A 19,779-nucleotide genomic window follows, 5' to 3' on the forward strand; every position below is an offset into this window, starting at 1 on the left:
TCTCTAGACCTTTCCCCCTTTCTGCCATCTTTACAGACACATCATGGCAGCCAACGCCCCTCCCTCCGCTGAGACCATGCTCAGCGGCGCTGCTTCTCACCAGCCTAAGACCGCCGAGGAAATCGCCTCTCAGCACGATTTGCTCCCCCGACTGATTCCGTACCTCGACCGTCACCTCGTTTTCCCCCTGCTCGAATTCAGTGCCGGCAGCGATGAGGAGGACAAGGAGATCACCCGGGCCAAATATGAGCTCCTCAAGCACACAAACATGACCGACTACGTTGCCAACCTGTGGCAAGAAATCAACAACTCCGATACCATTCCCGACGAGTTTGTGAAGAAGCGCGAGGAGGTTTTGGCCAAGCTACAGCATTACCAGGACCAGAGCGAGAAGATTTCCGAGTTGTTGCAGGATGAGGAGGTCGTGGGTAACCTGCGTAGCGACAAGGCGGCCAACTTGCGGTTCCTCGAAGAGCAGCACGGTGTCACAATCGAGATGGTCAACAGCCTCCACGATTACGGACGATTCCAGTACAGCTGCGGTAGCTATGGAAATGCCGCTGAGCTGCTTTACCAGTTCCGTGTCCTGTCCACCGACAACGACAAGGTCGCTTCCGCCACATGGGGTAAGTTGGCGTCAGAAATCCTGACCACCAACTGGGAGGGTGCCATGGAGGAGGTTCAGAAGGTCAAGGACTCCATTGAGACTCGCCTGTTCAACAACCCTCTCGCGCAGCTCACCAACCGCTCATGGCTCATCCACTGGTCGCTGTTCCCCTTCTTCAACCACGATCCTGCCCGCGACGTCCTCACCGACCTCTTCTTCTCCCCCGCCTATATCAACACCATCCAGACCAGCTGCCCTTGGGTTCTCCGTTACCTTGCCGCCGCTGTCATCACCAACCGCAGCCGTCCCCACAAGCATTCCGGTATCTACCAGAAGCAATTGAAGGATCTGATTCGCGTTGTGCGCCAGGAGGACTACGAGTACACCGACCCCATTACCGACTTCGTCAAGGCCCTTTACGTCGAGTTCGATTTCGAGGAGGCACAGAAGAAGCTCGGCGAGGCCGAGGAGGTCCTGCGCAGCGACTTCTTCCTTGTGTCGGCCGCGGATGCTTTCGTTGAGGCTGCCCGTCACCTCATCTCTGAGAGTTACTGCAAGATCCACCAACGGATTGATATCAAGTAAGTATAAGTTATAGGGAATCTTTTCCTAGTGCGGAACACGAATTAACAGTTTTCCAGCGATCTGTCCGCTCGTCTCGGTCTGAACCAGGACGAGGGCGAGAAGTGGATTGTCAACCTGATCCGCGACACCCGGGTTGACGCCAAGATCGACTATAAGGAGGGCACTGTGATTATGAACCACCCTCCCCAGTCTGTCTACCAGCAAGTCATTGAGAAGACAAAGGGTGCCTTCTTCCGCACACAAGTCTTGAGGTATGCATTTCTCCGGAAAATCAGCATTGACCATTGCTAACCTTCTTTCTAGCTCTGCTGTTGCAAAATAAATTCCCGCATGACCTGATGCCGAAAACTGAACTTTTCTCCGTTATGTGATTTTGAAACCTGTTTCTGCCTACCCATTTTTAGTGATCTCCCCGTGTAGGTCACAACACGGTTGTTTGAGGGATGGGACTCCGTGCAGAGTGGCATCCGGCTGGCGTTCTTCGGTGGTCCACCTTATTTTCTTTACCTCTTTAGTCATCTTACAGTTCCTACAAAGCTCTCTCCCTCCCTATATTTTCACTTCTTTGTCGTCAGATGTTTTGCTTGACCTCTTTATGTATTGGCCATTTCTGACCCTGGAGGTTTGGAGGGAGGTGGAGAATCTCAAAAAGAAGCCACGAGAGAAATGTGGCGCCCCCTGTTCAATTGCTTGGAGGGGGAACGAAGATGAGAAGAGATTGAGATATGATGTAGACTCCTTGATTTTGGGGTCTGATTCTATGTTGTTACGAATGGGCTATAGAGATGAAAGATGATGTCTCTGACAACCCCCTTCCAAGATTTCTAGTCGACCTTTCGTATTGTATGCTCGCAAAAGCACATGAATAGTTCCTATGTACGAATCAAAAGGATAGGCATTGACCGTTCTATGCCCGTTAGGCGCTAACGTGTACGTCAGCCCCCAAGTGGATCACCTGGGCTGAGCATCATACTCAGCCACTGCTTCTAGTACTGATTCCCCTTCAAAGGATTCAACTTCTTTCCTATATGGACCTGAGTACTTGAACCGCTCCCTTTCTGGCCGTCAACAAAATGAGCCAATTGACACTTGCTTCACGACTCAAGCCTGAAATTCGACTGGCGCAAGCAGTGTCGCTCTATGAAGCTGACCTTTCTGCCGACCAAAAGGCGAGATTTCGCGCAGACAAGTCTCGACTACGAGATGCGCCTCCTAGTATCAGAGATGTTATGCGGCTCACTGCTGAGATAGACCAGGCGGCATCTGGGAAAACGCGCTGTTTGGGACCTCGCATGGTTAATGTACTGCAATCCGTTCAGCAGTTTGCTGCCCTTGGGGACATCATCATAGGCGGTTCGCAGAACCTCATTGCTTGTGGAGTCTGGACATTGGTTCGGACGTCTCTGCTGGTCAGTATTTTCGTAGCAAAGGCGTCTCTGACTTTATCTTGCCTCTCGGATAGCTGATGCATCCGCAGTTAATCTCAAACCACTCTTCATATCTTGAAAGATTGTCGACTGTTTTCATGGAGGTCGGTCGCTTGGCTCCCCGCCACGAGAGAATGGCTCTGCTATATCCTCGTTCCAAGGATCTGCAGTCATGCATGTGTGAATATTTCATCGTGGTTGTCAATCTGTGCCATAAACTCTTGAAATTTACCCAAAAGTCGAGTCTCGCGCAGTTCAAAGCATCTGTTGCCGACGGTGACTTGAAAACATCCCAATCTAACCTCGAGCTTTGGGCCACGAGGATCAGAGTCGAAGTGCAAATGCTGATGGCCGAGGCAATTACAGACGAAGCTGTAAAGAACTCAAACTTCAGAGATTTCTCGAAAACGCTCTCCAAATCCAGTTCCTACAAGCGCCAGCTCAACATGTATCTGAAAATGCTTGACTTTTGTTCCATGTACGATCACACAGTGACTTGGAAACAGAACCGAAAAGCCGGGACGACACGGCTGTTTTGTGACAGTGCCGAGTACAAGGACTGGAAGGACCAATCCGGCTCTGTGACTCTTGTTTATACTGCCAGCCTTGGATCTGGCAAATCAGTCTTACTGGCTAACCTCGTGGATGATCTCCATCTTCATGTTCAAGACAGCAACGTCCCAGTGGTCTACTTTTTTTGCCGATATGATATCACCGAGAGTCTTCAGGCCCGAAGCATCATTGGTTCTATTGCTCGGCAGTTGTTAGGACGCATGCAGTCCCAATGCCTAAACTCCGATCTTGAGATGGGATATTTCCTTGATAGAAATAAGCTTGGAAATTTTGAGACTATATTTTTCTTACTGCAGCGTGTCTTGGCGTCTGATTTCCAAGCATACATTGTCATTGATGGAATTGACGAATGTGAATATTCCGAAAGACGGATATTGATGGAGGAACTCAAAAGACTGCAAGATACGTTCGCGATACGTCTCTGTATTTCCCTTCGACTCGAGCCCAACAAGCCTTTGGAAGTCAATACAGATGGCTTGATGCATACCACGATCTCGCCAATTCCTGACAATTCCTCCGAGATTGGAGCGTTTATTCAAGCAGAACTGGAGAGCTGCATAGAATCTCAAAGGCTCGTGGTTGGAGACCCGCATTTAATCTTGGAGATAAGGGATACCCTCTCGCAGCGATCTCAGGGCATGTTTCTTTGGGTTGTGCTGCAAATTGAGACATTGTGCATGATGGACTCGGATCATGCCATCCGCCAAGCCTTGGAGGACCTCCCTAGTAACCTTCGGGAGACATTTTCTCGCATTCTACAGAGATCTGAGAGACCTGGAATACTCACCCAACGAGCTGTACTGGAGCTGATCACCGCCGCCCACAGCCCGTTAACCACGGAACAAATCCGAGAAGCATTAAGCGTGGTTCCAGGCAATACAGTCTGGGATCCATCAAGACTCCCCAATGACATAAATGCTACGCTCGCATGCTGTGGGTGTCTCATAACACTGGATGAGGAGGAGCTCACTGTCCGGCTTGTGCACTCTAGCTTCAAGCAATTCCTACTAGACGAGCCCGACTATGTCAACCTTGAGTCTGCACATGAACGCATGACAGGTATCATCATCACCTACCTGAGTTACGACATGTTCGGAACCCAGCTTTCAACGACAGTCATTCCTGAAATCAAAGCTGGATCAGTCCCCGCAACAATCGCAGAGACTGCTTTACCATCCTCGGGCAACATTCGGAACCTTGCACTGAAACTATTAAGGTCTAAGTGTGAGACCGAGTTTGATATTGGCAAAACACTCGCGATGGCAAGGCCAAGCCGTCATATCTTGAACCAGTCTCATTTGCGAAGCTATGCACAGTTGTATTGGTGTTCTCACCTTCTCAAATTCAAAGGGTTGAGTCGGAGATTAAGCCAGTTACTAATCGGTCTTCTGGAAGCGAAACGGCTGTCTCCGGTTTCAGAAAGTATAAGGTCTTTTCCGAGTTACACTCTACTTTATGGATTCGCGGATTTCAGACTTGATCTCGGAATTTGGACAAACAGAGACCTTTGGAAACAGACCTTTGAACCTCCGATACTGCATCTTGCTGTTGTAAGCGGACATGATCTATTTGTTGATGCGGTGATCAACCACGGCGGCTTCGATATCAATTATAGGGACCCTACTGCACAAACAGCAATTCTGCTGGCTGCCGTTACAAAAAACGTCAAGATATTTGAGTCTCTTCTTGGCGTGGAAAGCATTGATGTGTCCGTCAAATCCTGGCTTGGATACACTCCACTGCACATGGCGGTACTTGACTCGTCTGAGGACCTACTGAAAATAATGATTGAGTCCAAAAAGTTCGACCTCAACGTTCAGGATGACACGGGCAGAAGAACTGCCTTGCATATAGCCGTATTACACCGCAAGGCTGACCTGGTAGAGCTACTTCTGGGGTCCGATTCAATTGATACCAGCATCTTGGATGAAACCGGACTCGGCCCCATTCACCACGCGGCAAGGTTTGAGCGATCATCGACTGTCATGAGAATTCTCACTCGGTCTAGCAAAGTTGATGTCAACCTGAGAGATCGCGAAGGGAGGGCTGCAATTCATATTGCGGCTCTTAAAGAAGAGAAACAACAATTTGCCCCGGAGTATGCAAAGTCTACACTTGCAGTACTTCTTGCCTCTGAGAGAATCGATGCCAATGCAAGAAATAAGGATGGAATGACTGCACTCCATCTAACTATGGTGAATATACGAAGCGACATGTCAACTCTGCTCTTATCCCCCAAAGTAGATGTCAATGCAAAGGACTCTGATGGAAGAACAGCCTTACACAAAGCTGTGGTGCAAGGAAAGACAGCTCATATATCACAGCTACTTTCTCGCGACGACTGTGATATAAATGCCAGAGACAATAAAGGGAGCACCGCATTGCACCTTGCTACAAGTTATAAAACTGCAGAAGTGATGTTGAACTCTGGGACGATTGATGTAAATGCAAAAGATGCAACTGGACGAACTGCTCTGCATATCGCATCCGCATCGTCATGCCTACCTATTGTCACGCAGTTACTTGAGCTCAGTGAAATTGACCTCAACGCAGCACTCGATGGGGAGACAGCAATTCACTATGCTGCAACCCAGGTCGTGTTAGAACCTAAGGTACATAGGTTGGATGGCATGGTTTTCAGCAAAGGGAGCCTGACATTTACGGAGCATGCACACGACACCTTCGAGGTGTTTATGCGGCTATTCAGGTCGGAAAGGGTTGATACTGCCTTGAAAAACGATGCAGAGAGGATCTTAGCCAATGCGAACATCACGGTGGATTATCTAGAGGATTGCTTGTTGACAATGTCCCAAGATATCTCAAGAGTTCGAACCATCATTGGTGATACTTGGAAAGGTTGGGGTATCGGATAATTGCGATAGGCCTAAATACAGTCATAGGCCACAAGTCCTTTCCGTCCTTTCATACCCTTACTTGCATATAAATAACTATAGTCCGAGGCACTCGATAATGGGCAAAAAGAGGCGAAAAACAGAGGCCAAAGTAGGGCGAAAGCAAAGCATGAAACGGTATACTCGCTTCGAGGCTTTTGTGTACTGTCCAATATTTCATCGGGGGCACTGTATACACACTCATGACCCCTGTTGTACGACATTGTACAGTCTTTGCGCTAGTTTGCAGAAGGGTATAAGAAGAAAAAGAGAGAGAAAAGACGCAAAGTGCATAGAAACGGAACAAAGATGACGATCCTATTAGCCCCCAAAGCTACGGCTACCTTCACAATAACCGCTTCCATCCACGGAGCTTCCACTGGACCGGACCGCCTTGGCTTGATCCATGGAGTCCGGCGATTTCCAGAGGCTCAGTGTCCAGGAAATGGCCAAGTTTCCCTGCCTCATGGATATGAGGTTCCAGGTGAAAGAAAGAACAGAGTTGATCCGCTGGATAGTGTCAATCGACGACATAGGGCTGTCCTTGCAAGTGAATCCTACAATTGGACCAGGGCTGGAAGTGGGCTATCCTCTCCAATAGATGGTAGCGCATCCGGAAAGAAAATCAACGACCTCGTGAATCTTGATCACGTCTGCGTGGAGCAGGTGTGTTTATCGGGATAATCTCGTTGATAAAAGTCTCGTGCGAGGTATGATAGGTTGATTTATCGCTGCCTGGACTGGAAGTTGCGGTGCCATTGTTATGAGCCATGCGAACTGCCTCCTGTCTTTCGTACTCCCGGGACATTGTTGCGAGGTCGTCAATTTGTTCCTATAAAAAGCAGTCAGGATTTGATATCTTGGAGAGCTCCAACTTTGCAATTGCAGTATATCGAAAAAGAAAGTCATGAAAGGAGAACAGACCCGCGTGAGAGGCACGCCGTTGATGAGATATCCTTCACGTCCCTTTATCACCAAAGATATATGATTAGGACAAGTTACCCGGAGTGGAGCAGAAGTATCAACCTGACATACCTGATAGCTATAGGGTCTGACTGACGCAGTCGGGCCTAAGAAGTAATGGATATGCCCTAAGACGATATGTCGGGACAGCCCGTACCCCGGAAGCCAGTACTGTTGGTCAGGGGACATTGTCAGAATCCAGAGGTGAGGCGACAAGGCAAGGCGAAGGAAATGTCAGGTCAGATGTCAGTCGACACCGACACAAACGAACCGTGCCTGGATACTCGCAGTGGGACTTTTGACATTCCCCGGAGGACAAGGCATGGGGTATAAATAGGGATGGTACTCGAACAGATAAGCGATAAATGAGACAGCTCTCAATTACAGGTGCGCTAATGGCCTGTCCGGTTCTTCGGATATGATTTCACAGGAGGTCAACCCACAGGAAGGAGACCGCGTACTCCTTTCCCAGTGCATGATCCACATGGCGAAATGGAACCTCTTGACGTACCCGGGACAATAATCTCGGCAAGATGCAGAAAGATCAAACAGCGGAAGGACAATGGTCCAGATTACCCACAGGGGAGAAGGGTTCATGTCGGATTCGGCTGACAAGAGAGCGCCTCACTTTCATCAGGCAACGAGACCCAACGCTTTTTCTGATGGTCGATATTGAGCTTGGGACAGGAAATCCGGGCGTTTCATCCACCTTCCCACCCTTCTTTACTACCGAGGCCCCGGTCACGGTCAGAAGTGAGGCTTGCATGGCGAAGCATCGGTCTCGAATCAATCCAAGGGCAAACTACCCAGTTATTCACAGACCCTGGGGGATGTGCGTGTTTTCTCTCTCACCGCAGATTCTCAAACCTATGCGGCGCCAATTTGGCTCTGCGGTGATGTCGTGGCACCACGGATTGTCGTCTTCGATCGCGGGGCCACAATGCTGCAGTGAGGGCATCTGCATCTCTCGCTTTTGGGACAGGAATTCGTTTCCCTCTCCAATCGCCAAGAGGTGGGTTTTTGGAAGAACCCTATATTAATTGCGTTCAGCCAAGACACGGGTGTGTTGTTACTCCGTAGCTCAAGGATGATAAAGAATGGGGGGAGTTTACAGTTCTACGGTCATATCATGTCCTCTACAATGATAGAATATCCTCACATATCATGTCAATCATGCATGTATTATTCTCTAATCTTTTCATAATTCGTCCTACATAAGTGGAGTGTATCTCGCATCCTTTACTGAGGAGGCACGTATGGGTTCACCAGCATGTCACTGAACCTGCAGGATAAGCGTTAGCTTGAAACATTCCTCGGGATCCGTTTGGAATCAACTTACTTTTCCAACTTCTCCTTCCCGCGCACTTCCTCAACAAGCATCGGCATGCGGACTACATTGAAATCCTCATAGAGCTCTTCAATTTGCTCGAGGTACTTCTTCTGCATCTTTCTCCGGGCAGTGCATTGGTCGCAGTTGCTTCCCTCCTTGGGGAACAGCAGCTGGTTGACAACGATCGAGTGGGTGTCAATGTTGTAGCTGGTCAATTCCTGAATCATACGTTCCGTCTCGTAGAGCGACAAGAACTCCGCAATGCAGACACAAACAAAGGTGGTCATGTCCGGGTTCTTGAATTGCGTGTTGACCTCGCTGATAGTCTCACGCAATGACTCCATCTTCTGCAACAGCTCATCCATATTCTGGCCTCCGGGCAGACCGCCACGTGCGCCCAGAATCGAGTTCAGCATCGGGCCAAACTGAGAGGACAGCTGGGAAAGCTTCGCTAGCGCCTTCTCGAGCACGGTGGGGAATTGGAGGAAGCGGAGGGTGTGGCCGGTCGGAGCGGTGTCGAACACGATGCATTCGTATGAGAGGGACTTGACCTGCTTGAGGACTTCGGCAAAGGACATGGCCTCGTCAACACCGGGAATCTAGCGCCACCAAAGTTAGCTTTAACACGTAGTATGAATGGTGCGACGGGGCAATTTACGCTGAATGCCAGATCCTGCATCATGTTGCCCATGCCCAACCCCGCCATGGGGTCTTCGCCTTGGCCATCTCCAGTGGCAAGCAGGTCCTGGATGCTGCCATTGGGATCGATCTCCATCGCGCTGAGGTTCGAGAACCCATCGATCAGACGCGCTTCCTTTCCAAACTTTTGACCAAAAGCGTCGCTCAGGTTGTGTGCGGGATCGGTCGAGATCAGCAAGACAGACTTGCGCACCTTGGCCAACTGGATAGCCAGCGAGCACGAGGTGGTGGTCTTACCCACACCTCCCTTACCTCCGACGAAGATCCAACGGAGTGTGTTTTGGTTGAGGACCGACTGGAGCGTAGGCTCCATGTCGAGATCGTCGCCATGTACCACAGCGGAAGACATTGTTGGAGAGTTGAAGTGGGAAGTTCAAATCAAGTTGGATTATTTGCCCCGCAAACCGTCGAACTTTCCGGAAGTCTGGCCTTTTGACACTTCCCCTTTCAACTACTCACAACTGTCAACTGTCAACTTCTTTGCAATTGATCACAAATATTGATTCCCTTGAGGTTATTGTTCGTACTTGCGCAGCATGTACTTTGCCCTCAACTCGCCAAAAACACCATTTGGATGCTGATTCGAAATTGAAACAAATACAACACTGGAAATAAATACAGTCTCGACCCATGTTCAACTAACACGAGGGAAAAGAAGCTGAGAAGTTGCCGCACAAGTCGGGCGAGGCCAGTAGATAGCTGCATGGCACTCTCCGCGCCCATCGGTATCCTCCGATGCGCAACAAATAGAAATATACTCCTCTCCCTCCTTTCCCCTTCTGACTCTTCCCAATACCCCAAACCCCTCTGAATGGACACCACCGAGTCTACTTCCAATATTGGTCGCATCACCAATCGCCTCGCACTCTACCAGCAACAAATCTCCCCGTCCCCACATCCCCAATCCAAATCTACCTCCACCTCCACCTCCAACACTACCAAACAACCAACAATGGCAGCGCGCGATCCTATCACTTGCCATTGCCTCAACACATTGTCAGGAACACCAGCAGCAAACCTGCCAGTAACCCTGACCCTCCTCGACCCCTCCACCACCGCCAACCCCGCCACCTTCCGCGCAACAACAAACGCCGACGGCCGCGTGGCTAACTGGACGCCTGTCGGAACAACATCGCAGTCCGTCCCCGCTGTGCTCGCTGCCCTGCCCGCCGCCGATAGCAAGACCAACTGGTCTGTACGCTTTGATGTCGGCCCTTGGTATGAGGCTCAGGGCGTGGAGAGTTTCTGGCCCGAGGTTGAGGTCAAGTTTACGGTGAAGGGTCGTGGGCGTGAGGGTGAGGAGGGCTGGAAGCATTATCATGTTCCTGTTCTGCTGGGTCCTTGGAATTACTCTACTTATCGGGGCTCGTGAGGTGGAGATTGGGGGTTGTACATATAGCATGTCATCTGGAGCTGTGCGAAGCTTGGCTTTGAATTCCTGGAGATGATCAATTACAATGATCTAAAGGATATAAGTGATAAGTTATATATTTTCAGTTTACGTGATCTATATGGTATGAAGTCAACGTAGCAGAAAAGAAAAGAGGTTATCCACAGCATGATAGGTTTGTGATTTGGACTTTTGACGACCTAGCTGCATCTCCCTTCCGTTGCGCTTCCGTGACGCGTGACTGTCATTCAATATTGACGATGACCCTACTGCGAAGACACTGAAGGTTGACTTGGTCGGTTCGATTCACGGTGTATGTCCAGTGGCGGCATGTGATTTCACTACTGGTTCACTTCCTGTTTCTAAGATCTGGGAGTCTCCAGATGGATTAAAGAATCAATGAACTAGTACAGCAGATTTGCGCAGTCTCAAATCGCTTGAATTGTGTTTAGCCTTAATTGAAAATCTGCTTTGGAAATGGACAGCCGGGGTGGGAGGGAAACAAAATTTGGCCAACATAACCCAAAGGAACCTGGAAAATAATGACCGCCCTTTTCTGACGTTTCGAAGCTTTATCAGACCAATAAGTTGCACACTCACATTTCGCAATTCAATGCCAATTTCAATTTATCGTTGTAATTGCATGGAGCTGATGACTCCCCAAGTCCAACTCTTGACTACACGCGAGTCAAGTATCATTATCAGATCCGCCTGTAAAAAGAAAATAGGTGCCATTAGCAATGTTCTAAGATTTGGACAGATGCAAGTCACCAAGTCACGAGGTGTCTGAAAGGCGGTGATGAGGGTCTATCTGGAGTACTGTAAGGGGTCATTGCTCAAGGCATAAATAGACACGAGCGCGTGGGGCTAGGTTATGCCACTCAGAAATCAACCGCCTCCGTAAAAAGGCATATCATTTGTCCAAATGAGGAAATCAGTTAACAATAAGGTGCAGTTTCAGAAGTATATAGATGCTGTGGGGCTACGGCTATCCACAAAGTGGCGTAGGAAAAGCCTTATCCTGGACGTCTTCAATACAGACAAAGTTAGTTTCTTAGTCTATCAACCATTGATCATCTAGATCTTCCAATCTTGGAGGTTCCCGTACGTTCATAGTCCAGATCATTTGCTCCACCTTAGTCACTATTTGCCCTAGTACCGCTACCTTTTCAAGATTTCCACTCGTAGCATGTTCTACACCGTACACATTACATGTATATCTAAGGAACAGTACTTTTGCTTCGAAGCCAGGCAAATCATGTGACATGGATTATTTATTTCCCAGCAATCATAAACAATGCTATTTGGGTGGAAAACGAACTGCCGAAACACGCGATCTCGATCTATCCAAAAACCGCGTACCCATGTCCCTCTGGGGCCGATTTACAAGAGTAACAATACGACCGTAGAACATGGTTCCGCTTTCCTTATTCCACGGAACACTAACTGGATGTCGCTCAATACGCTATTATTTTTTTTATAAAGATTCAAAGGAGAAAGTTGTCTAGAATGCCAGTGGCAAGGAAACACGTGAGGGTCCCGGTGGATTGCGTCATCGTTTTTTCACCGCATTCCTCGATACTTGTGTCTCGAATCCCACGCCTTGGCGAGCGTAATATAGACCTCTTATTGGATACTGGACATGTCTTTGGGTCCACAACGGGAGAAATTCCTGTCGTCACCGTGACATAATGAATATCTGGTTTCTTCCGACATATCACACCTCCGTATCAGGGTTTTGCAAACATCCAAGGCGTGAAAGCCAATCATTGTCAAAGTTGTCTTCCTCAGTACTATCTTCGCCAATAATATTGGATCAAAATTACGGTAATCCGTTCTCAGATTGGCAAAGGTGAGTGTCCGAGTCTCCACCTCAAAAATGTTATTCGAGGCAATGTAGGGACATCCATGTCATGGAAAGGGAACAGGTTCTAGGATAAGCCGAGGGCATAGAGAAGCATTGAGAGATAGAGAGGAGACTGTAGTAAGAGAAGCCCTGGGGCCATTATTAATCGATGGCGCGTTACATTTGTATTTTTTTTTACGGTACCTGGACTGTAACTCTGGGTTTTCGTCTTTTTCCCTAAATTTCCCCAATTCCCTAAATTTCATCATATCCCTCTTTCCCCTACGTCACTCTCTTCCTTTCTTTCCATCCCCCTAGGCAAGCCACTGTTTGTCTCGAGATCATTATATCATTTTTTATTAGTGAATCCTCCTTGGGATGTCTGCTGCAGTCGCTTCGGTGACGACTCTTCGCTCCAATATGTCATCTCCTATGGATAAGAAGACAGAAAAAGAAGGTTCGTGTCACGCTTCATATCTGTACTTTTGCCTATTCCCTCTGTGCATTATGCTTCAGAGAATCCCCCCTTTTGGTTTGGTAATACGCCACGCTCCCCCCGAGCCTTAAATCCCCCTAAGCCCTTTGCCGTTGCGATGACTTCACCCGCTGGCGTCATTGATTCCTCCCCACCACATACTCAACCATGAAGCCCCCGACACGATCTCAGAACCGCCGTGGTACCTATTTGCGATCGCATGAATCTTTAACGCGTCATTGCTAACTCAAACCTCCCTTCAGACTTGCAGGCTGTGTCTTCCAAGGACGAGAAGCCTGACCTAGATCAGACCTCCTTGGCGCCTCCTCCGCGACCTGGTGCGCCTACTGCGTCTGATACCCCCGATTACTTCAGTTCTATGCACAACCCGTTCTCCCTGGAGCCCAATCCATTTGAGCAGTCTTTCAGTGGAAATTCATCTGCCGAGACCCCGGGCAAATCGCTTCTGCCCCCGGTGGCTTCACTCACCTCCCCGGCTTTGCCTGGAGCAAGCTCTGCTGGCGGGTATAACTGGCCCAATTCCCTTCGTTCTGGACCTCTCAGTCCGGCCATGCTTCCAGGGCCCACTGGATCTAATGACTACTTCGACAGCATCGGTCGCGGCTTCCCTACACCGAACGAATCTTCTCTCCGGACTGGACTGACCCCTGGAGGCGGTGGCTCTATGTTCCCAGCCCCCAGTCCCAACTCGCAAGCTATCCTACAACAACTCCAGAACGGCGGCGCGACTCCCTCCACCATCGATTTCCATCGCACCGCGCTAGCCGCCAAGAAAAACAACGCGAATGCACCAACCTCCAACCCCAACGAGCAGGAACAGGCTAATATGGATGTAAAACCCGCTCGTCCTGCCGACTTCACCCAGCATGACGCGGCTGATGCCGCCAATGGACTGTTCATGCTGGCCAAGGGTGGCCAGACGAACAACATGCCCATGAACCACGCTATGCAAAATGAGACCCGCGCCGCTGCTAATCGACGCGTCTCGCAGAATGCCAATGGCGACAGTGGAGATGGATCTGACCAGGACATCAAGCCGGCCAAGGGCAAAGGCAAGCGGAACGCCAAGGCACCGGCTGCCAACAACCGGCGCAAGGCCGATGATAACCAGAAGGGACCCAACAAAAAGGCCAAGTCTATGGAAATGCCATCGGATATGGAAGAAGATGACGACGACGATGATGACATGAAGAAGTACCCTATGGATCCCAAGAAGATGACCGATGAGGAGAAGAGACGCAACTTCCTTGAACGCAATCGGTAAGATCATATTTCTTTCACATCCGTGAACATCGCTAACGCTTGCACTACAGTGTCGCTGCCTTGAAGTGTCGTCAAAGGAAGAAGCAATGGCTGGCCAATCTCCAAGCTAAGGTCGAGCTATTCACAACGGAGAACGATGCTCTTACTGCCACCGTGACACAGTTGCGCGAGGAGATTGTCAATCTCAAGACTCTGTTGCTAGCACACAAGGACTGTCCCGTCTCCCAGGCCCAGGGGCTCGGCCCCCTGATGATGAATGGCATGTCCGCCGGATTCGATCATCACAGCGGCTATAACATGCCTCCCAACATGGGCATGCAGCCCGGTGCCATCCCTGCCCAGGGCATGCGTCGGGCGTAAGCGAGAGACCGAAACCTCGCTTATTTTTCATATTGAGATATATGAAACTTGCTTCGCCGCGCAGGAAATATATGTTTGATGCTTAGAACCGGCGGCTTGCTCTATTCTTCCTGGGAGCTTCTTTTCCCATTTCGGTTCATTCTCCCCGAATGTTTGGCATGGGCAGGTGTTAATGATTCGCACGACTCAAAAAACGGAACGGGCTCGACTCGGTGGTCTGGAAATTGCTTTCTTTTGAGGGCGTGTCAAATCCGGCGTATGAGATGCTTTTTATGGCTGATTTTTTTTTTTTTTTTTGCCAAGGTTGCTTCTGTTTGTTCTCTGATGATTTCTTCTTCGCTGTTTCTCAGTTGTATTTTTTACTCCCTTTGTTTTTTTTTTTCCCTTCTAATATTTTTCCTCTTGATGCCCAGAGGATCTTCTACCTTTCGCTTGTCTAATACTTGAGGGCACACGGGTGCATTTTCTTCTTCTTTTCTCTCCCTTTCCTGGTTGCTTGTGTCGAAATACATGATTCCTGGATGGCGTACGGATGGCTTTTGTGGTTCTTTGATGTGTTTGACTAGTTTCTTGAAACCAGATGGTTGGCCAATAAATTTTCGACAGTCGCTCTGGCACTCAATTCTATTGAGACTTTAGACCTCTTCGTGGTATTTATTACTTTTAGCAATGTACGCTAGGAATCATTCGGCTAGGAACAGTTGCACCCATGCATCGTTTGCATGGTCAGAAGTGTGCAACCTAACCAGGCCAGCACGATTATGGGCATGTAGACAATGAGATACCCCAATCCCGGATTATAGGGATAGCAGGGATGACAGTTGGCTTCACAGCCTGATTCACTAACAAATCTGGAACTATATCCAGCCTAGGTTGTACTGCCATGCCTTCGGGTAGCATAAATCGACTGCGAGAAGAAGCCCTAACGACATACGTATACCGGCCTGCAAGTTTCCTTTTGGAGTCGTTCTTAGCAAGATTCTTTGATAATTATCTCTAATCAATATACAATGGCACCAGACCTATTGAACTGTAGATTCCACGATGAGTTACGCTTCTATTCGGCGACGTATGTCCGCTGCCCTTCCCGAAAAGCGCTCATAAAAAGGAACAAGATAAGCAACAACGCTCTAACGGGGGAAGTCAAGTCTCTGACACTAAATTCTATCGCCGCAGACCAAGACAGCCCACTTCCCGGGTTTAGGGTTTATTGGAAGTACCCCAAGTCAGTCTCCGGGCGTGATATCCCGAGGGAAATTACGCACAGACTATATATCAGATTAACACTGTTGATCTTGCCTGGTGTATATCCGATAACGAATATTTATTCGCTTCACTTCAATTGTGCCTGCAGATAACATCCCTACAATCCTACAATGTCTGGACTCCCCTTTCCCCAGAAGTCTTCGGAGTCTGTTGCAAATAGCATTGTGACAGCCAAATATTTAGAACTACTTGTGCAAGACCAGACTTACATCAATGGGTGCTGGGTGAAGAAAGAGCAGACTTTCAGTGTATATGGTTCGTCCTCCTAGGATCATTTTATTTGACGCTCATCTCATTATTCATTAGAGCTGTGGAAGGCTCAGGCTCTCGGAGCTGTAGCAGACTGTGATTTAAATGACATCCAGTCAGCCATCGAAAGTGCAAATGTAGCACAGAAGAACGTTTACTCTTCAACTACAGCTGCATAACGCGGAGGCCTCTGCGGAGATGGCACGACTTGGTTATGTAAAACGTTGAGGACCGTAAGCATCTCCCTATTCCCCAAAGCTCCGCGTTGATCTCTAACAGCCATCTCTGATCGGAAGGATTCTATATCTAGAGAATGGCAAAACTATAAATGAGACTAAAGGCAAAATTGCCTATGCAGCGAGCTTCATTGCTTGGCTCGCCGAGGAAAGCAACACATTCGTAGGGCGACACAATCCCATCACCAACACCGAACACCATGATAATGACAGCGAAAGAGCCAATCGGTGTCTGCGGGTATCATTACTCCATGGAACTTCCCAGCTGCCATGATCAATCGCAAGATCGCCCCAGCTCTGGCCGCTGGGTGTGCCGTAGTTTTCAGGCCACCAAGTGAGACATCATTCACTCATCTCGCTTTCACAAGGCTGGCTTCGAAGGCGGGATTTCCTGGTAAGGCCATTCAGGTCTGCCCTACGAATAGGCAGGCGGCCTCAAGAGTTCGTGACATGATGTTCAACCTTCGATGCTCGGGCCAGACTTGTGTGGTGTGAGTTTACTCCTTACCTTTGGCGCTATTAAACTTACCAATACAATAGTATCCACCGCCTCTATGTTCAAAGAGGCTTTTTGGACGAGTTCACTCGGAGACAGGTGCAGAAGGTCTCTGAACTCGGGCTGGGACCCGGGATCGAAGACTTATGCACGGAAGGCCCGCTGATTAACGTGTCCGTCGTCGACAAGGTTAAGAGTCATCTATTCTTCTTACATCTACTCTTCTTACAGACATACACTGATCGGCATCAATAGTGGGATAAAATGGTGATCGTGAGCTTTTCTGCTAAATGAAGCAGACAACAACATCTATTTAATTGGTTTTCCAATATTTTCTAGTTTATGTCGGTAAACTTGTGGATCCATTCATTCAAGATTTCCGAGGGATCAGTCGTTCACTGACACATAACGGCGTTCAGACCGGACTCGCCGATGCTGGTACTTTCTCGTGTGTAGCATGTTATCAACATCTGACGGGAACTTTTGCCTTTAGGGTTTTCGCCTGTCAGCCCTAGGTTCCCAGGAACTATAAGTCCCTGCCCCTCGTAGATAATTCACCATCCTTCTTCATCGTCTCCTTCCGGATCTAGGTCTATTGACATATCCATTCAAAATCCCCCATAAGTAGTCACTAGGAGCTACAACCAACCGTTTTCGGACAATCTACCCACCGCGCGATTAAATATACAGTCCGATCAACGCGATGGGTAAAACTTTTATTCAAAAATATGCAAAAATTACCCCTTTAGCCCAAATTGCACATGAACTAGTCTTGGCATGATCCATTTTGACGACAACAATTATTTGCTCGCTCAGTGAAGGCTCCACTATTACTGTGGAGTTCGTGCTTATAAATTCGGGAAACTGCTTATAAATGATGGATACATAATTTTGAGGTTTGGCATAAAGTACCCAGGTGTGCGTATAAGAAGCCCTAGAGAGTATAAGGGGTATCTCATCAGACAATTTGTTCATTCAGAGACCTTTCTTCGACTCTTCTAACGGGCATATCTCACACAACATTGGAAAAGCTTGAACAAGATGTCTTCCACTCCGCGACTTCAGTGCGCCGATGTCGACCCTAGTCCCCTGGGGCAGCCTCTCCAATTTGCATTCTCCGGCCGTACGGTGCCAAACCGCTTTTTGAAAGGTGCCATGAGTGAACGTCTTGCTTCATTCTCTCTCGGCGATCTTAATGCGCGGGGTGTCCCTTCTCCTGCATTGATTCAGGCCTACAGGAGTTGGGGCGAAGCGCAAATAGGAATCAACCTGACAGGAAATGTCATGATCGATCCTGGCCACCTAGAGGCGGCGGGAAACCCAGTGATTCCGCAACATGCAGAGTTCTCGGGTGAGCGTTTCGAACGTTTTCAGGAACTCGCAACAGCTGGAAAGGCCAAGGGGTGTCTCATCATTGCTCAGGTTGGACATCCGGGTCGTCAGACTGCCGAGTATCTCCAGCCGCATCCAATCAGTGCCAGTGATGTGCAGCTCAACGGCGACCATATGGGCATCGCATTCGCAAAGCCCCGTGCCGCGACGCAAGAAGACATTGCCAACATCGTCGATAGCTTTGCTCACGCGGCTGAATACCTTGACAAGGCTGGCTTTGACGGTATCCAGCTTCACGGAGCTCATGGCTATCTACTCAGCCAGTTCTTGTCCCCTACAACCAACCTACGAACTGATCAGTACGGGGGTAATCTAAAGAACCGAATGAGGTTGATCTTGGAGGTCAGAGACGAGATCGCCAAGAGAGTTCGCAAGAACTTTGTGGTCGGTATCAAAATAAACAGTGTTGAGTTCCAAGAGAAGGGCTTCCAGCCCGACGAAGCTAAAGAGCTTTGCCAGGCTCTCGAGGAGCACGCTTTCGACTTTGTCGAGCTGTCTGGTGGCACGTACGAAAACTGGCCCTTGGCCAACCAGAAGCGGGAGTCAACTCTGGAGCGGGAAGCAGTAAGTATTGCTCCATTCGTCTATTCTATACGATCTTTTATGTTCCAATCCTTTCTGGAGTTATGCTTATAGTGACTAGTTTTTCTTGGAGTTCGCCAAGCTTATCGTTCCTGGGTTGACCAAGACCAAAACCTACGTGACAGGCGGCCTGAAGACTGTTGAGGGCATGGTCAAGGCGCTGGACACTGTCGATGGAGTCGGACTTGGTCGCGCTCTCTGCCAAGAACCGAACCTTTGTGCGCTTATCCTGTCCGGGCAGGTCAAGGGAGCCATGCTCCAAAAACTGAATATGCTAGACTTTGGTGCTACAGCTGGTGCGGCTGGCCTTCAGATCTCACAGATGGGCAAGGGATTGCAGCCCGTGGATCTCTCCATAGAAGAAAACGTGGCAAAGGTTTTCAGCACTTTCGGTGTCTGGGCTGCTGCGAAAAAGGAGAATTTAGAGATGTATGAATTCCCCGTCCTGCCTGGTTATGATATCCCCTATGCTACCGCGGTCCTATGATGTCTTGTGTGAACACAAGATTCAACCTCAGTACCTAGGTGCATCATAGTGAGTATACTTTGCAATGGAAGAATTAAAGTGTCTTAAAAGTTAGACGTTCGTTATCTTGGAATGGCAAAAAGATCGGGTCGTACTAGAAGACATTAAATTCAGACGATTTTTACGAGAGAGAATAGATGCCTTATACATATTTTATCCACTGTTACTCGATAATGATCGTGCTATAATCGGTCCTAGTCCCTTTGTGGAGAGAGTGGTGACAGTTGACAGCTAATAGTTTAGGCCTCTAGGGTTGTAGATAACTTAGAGTTACTAGTTAGGCTGTCTACGGATCTCTGTTAATCTTTATTTCTTTTAAGGGCTTTATCGCACCTTTCTTTTACGTTTACAAACAGGGTGAGCAGATAGGGATGACACGAACATAGTTACTGTGCTAGCTAGGAGAAGTGATTTCCTAGCGGGTTATATAAAGGAACGAGACCAGGAGTATTTAGAGAGTAAGCCAGCTGTGGGCTTTTATAAGAGTATATTTTAAGTTGCTAGTAGAAGAGTTGGTGTAATTATGTATTGCTGGCAACATAGCGGATAGGGGCGATTACAATTAGGGCCGCATAGCAGGAAGTTGCGAAATGTACCTCAGA

General features: G+C 48.7%; 8 protein-coding genes across 8 annotated transcripts; 6 read left to right on the forward strand and 2 right to left on the reverse strand.

The window, feature by feature from the left end:
- Window positions 1–43: 43 nt before the first annotated feature.
- N7446_008126 (eukaryotic translation initiation factor 3 subunit E) lies at window positions 44–1,514 on the forward strand (the record flags this gene model as incomplete). The annotated part of the gene is made up of 3 exons (XM_058516871.1): window positions 44–1,188; window positions 1,249–1,443; window positions 1,496–1,514. The coding sequence occupies 3 exons, from the start codon at window positions 44–46 to the stop codon at window positions 1,512–1,514; spliced, it is 1,359 nt and encodes a 452-aa protein (XP_058370517.1).
- Window positions 1,515–2,265: 751 nt separating this feature from the next.
- N7446_008127 (uncharacterized protein) lies at window positions 2,266–5,914 on the forward strand (the record flags this gene model as incomplete). The annotated part of the gene is made up of 3 exons (XM_058516872.1): window positions 2,266–2,601; window positions 2,670–5,804; window positions 5,900–5,914. 3 exons carry the CDS (start codon window positions 2,266–2,268, stop codon window positions 5,912–5,914), a joined length of 3,486 nt encoding a protein of 1,161 aa, XP_058370518.1.
- A 497-nt stretch (window positions 5,915–6,411) lies between these two features.
- On the reverse strand, window positions 6,412–7,235 carry N7446_008128 (uncharacterized protein; the record flags this gene model as incomplete). Its single annotated transcript, XM_058516873.1, has 2 exons — window positions 6,412–6,915; window positions 7,008–7,235. The coding sequence occupies 2 exons, from the start codon at window positions 7,233–7,235 to the stop codon at window positions 6,709–6,711; spliced, it is 435 nt and encodes a 144-aa protein (XP_058370519.1). The 3' UTR covers window positions 6,412–6,708.
- Window positions 7,236–8,285: 1,050 nt separating this feature from the next.
- Window positions 8,286–9,424, reverse strand: N7446_008129 (ArsA family ATPase; the record flags this gene model as incomplete). The annotated part of the gene is made up of 3 exons (XM_058516874.1): window positions 8,286–8,328; window positions 8,386–8,975; window positions 9,035–9,424. 3 exons carry the CDS (start codon window positions 9,422–9,424, stop codon window positions 8,286–8,288), a joined length of 1,023 nt encoding a protein of 340 aa, XP_058370520.1.
- Window positions 9,425–9,886: 462 nt separating this feature from the next.
- N7446_008130 (hydroxyisourate hydrolase) lies at window positions 9,887–10,447 on the forward strand (the record flags this gene model as incomplete). Its single annotated transcript, XM_058516875.1, has 1 exon — window positions 9,887–10,447. The coding sequence occupies one exon, from the start codon at window positions 9,887–9,889 to the stop codon at window positions 10,445–10,447; it is 561 nt and encodes a 186-aa protein (XP_058370521.1).
- Window positions 10,448–12,954: 2,507 nt separating this feature from the next.
- Window positions 12,955–14,430, forward strand: atfA (bZIP transcription factor atfA; the record flags this gene model as incomplete). Its single annotated transcript, XM_058516876.1, has 3 exons — window positions 12,955–12,988; window positions 13,050–14,067; window positions 14,121–14,430. 3 exons carry the CDS (start codon window positions 12,955–12,957, stop codon window positions 14,428–14,430), a joined length of 1,362 nt encoding a protein of 453 aa, XP_058370522.1.
- A 1,376-nt stretch (window positions 14,431–15,806) lies between these two features.
- On the forward strand, window positions 15,807–16,932 carry N7446_008132 (uncharacterized protein; the record flags this gene model as incomplete). The annotated part of the gene is given in 6 exon segments (XM_058516877.1): window positions 15,807–15,951; window positions 16,003–16,097; window positions 16,117–16,161; window positions 16,225–16,344; window positions 16,395–16,672; window positions 16,722–16,932. 6 exon segments carry the CDS (start codon window positions 15,807–15,809, stop codon window positions 16,930–16,932), a joined length of 894 nt encoding a protein of 297 aa, XP_058370523.1.
- Window positions 16,933–17,718: 786 nt separating this feature from the next.
- On the forward strand, window positions 17,719–19,138 carry N7446_008133 (NADH:flavin oxidoreductase/NADH oxidase family protein; the record flags this gene model as incomplete). The annotated part of the gene is made up of 2 exons (XM_058516878.1): window positions 17,719–18,633; window positions 18,713–19,138. 2 exons carry the CDS (start codon window positions 17,719–17,721, stop codon window positions 19,136–19,138), a joined length of 1,341 nt encoding a protein of 446 aa, XP_058370524.1.
- Between the last annotated feature and the right edge of the window lie 641 nt (window positions 19,139–19,779).

This window comes from Penicillium canescens (assembly GCF_028828765.1).
Source record: "Penicillium canescens strain IBT 15451 chromosome Unknown utg000005l_segment0_segment0, whole genome shotgun sequence".
Taxonomy (NCBI): domain Eukaryota; kingdom Fungi; phylum Ascomycota; class Eurotiomycetes; order Eurotiales; family Aspergillaceae; genus Penicillium; species Penicillium canescens.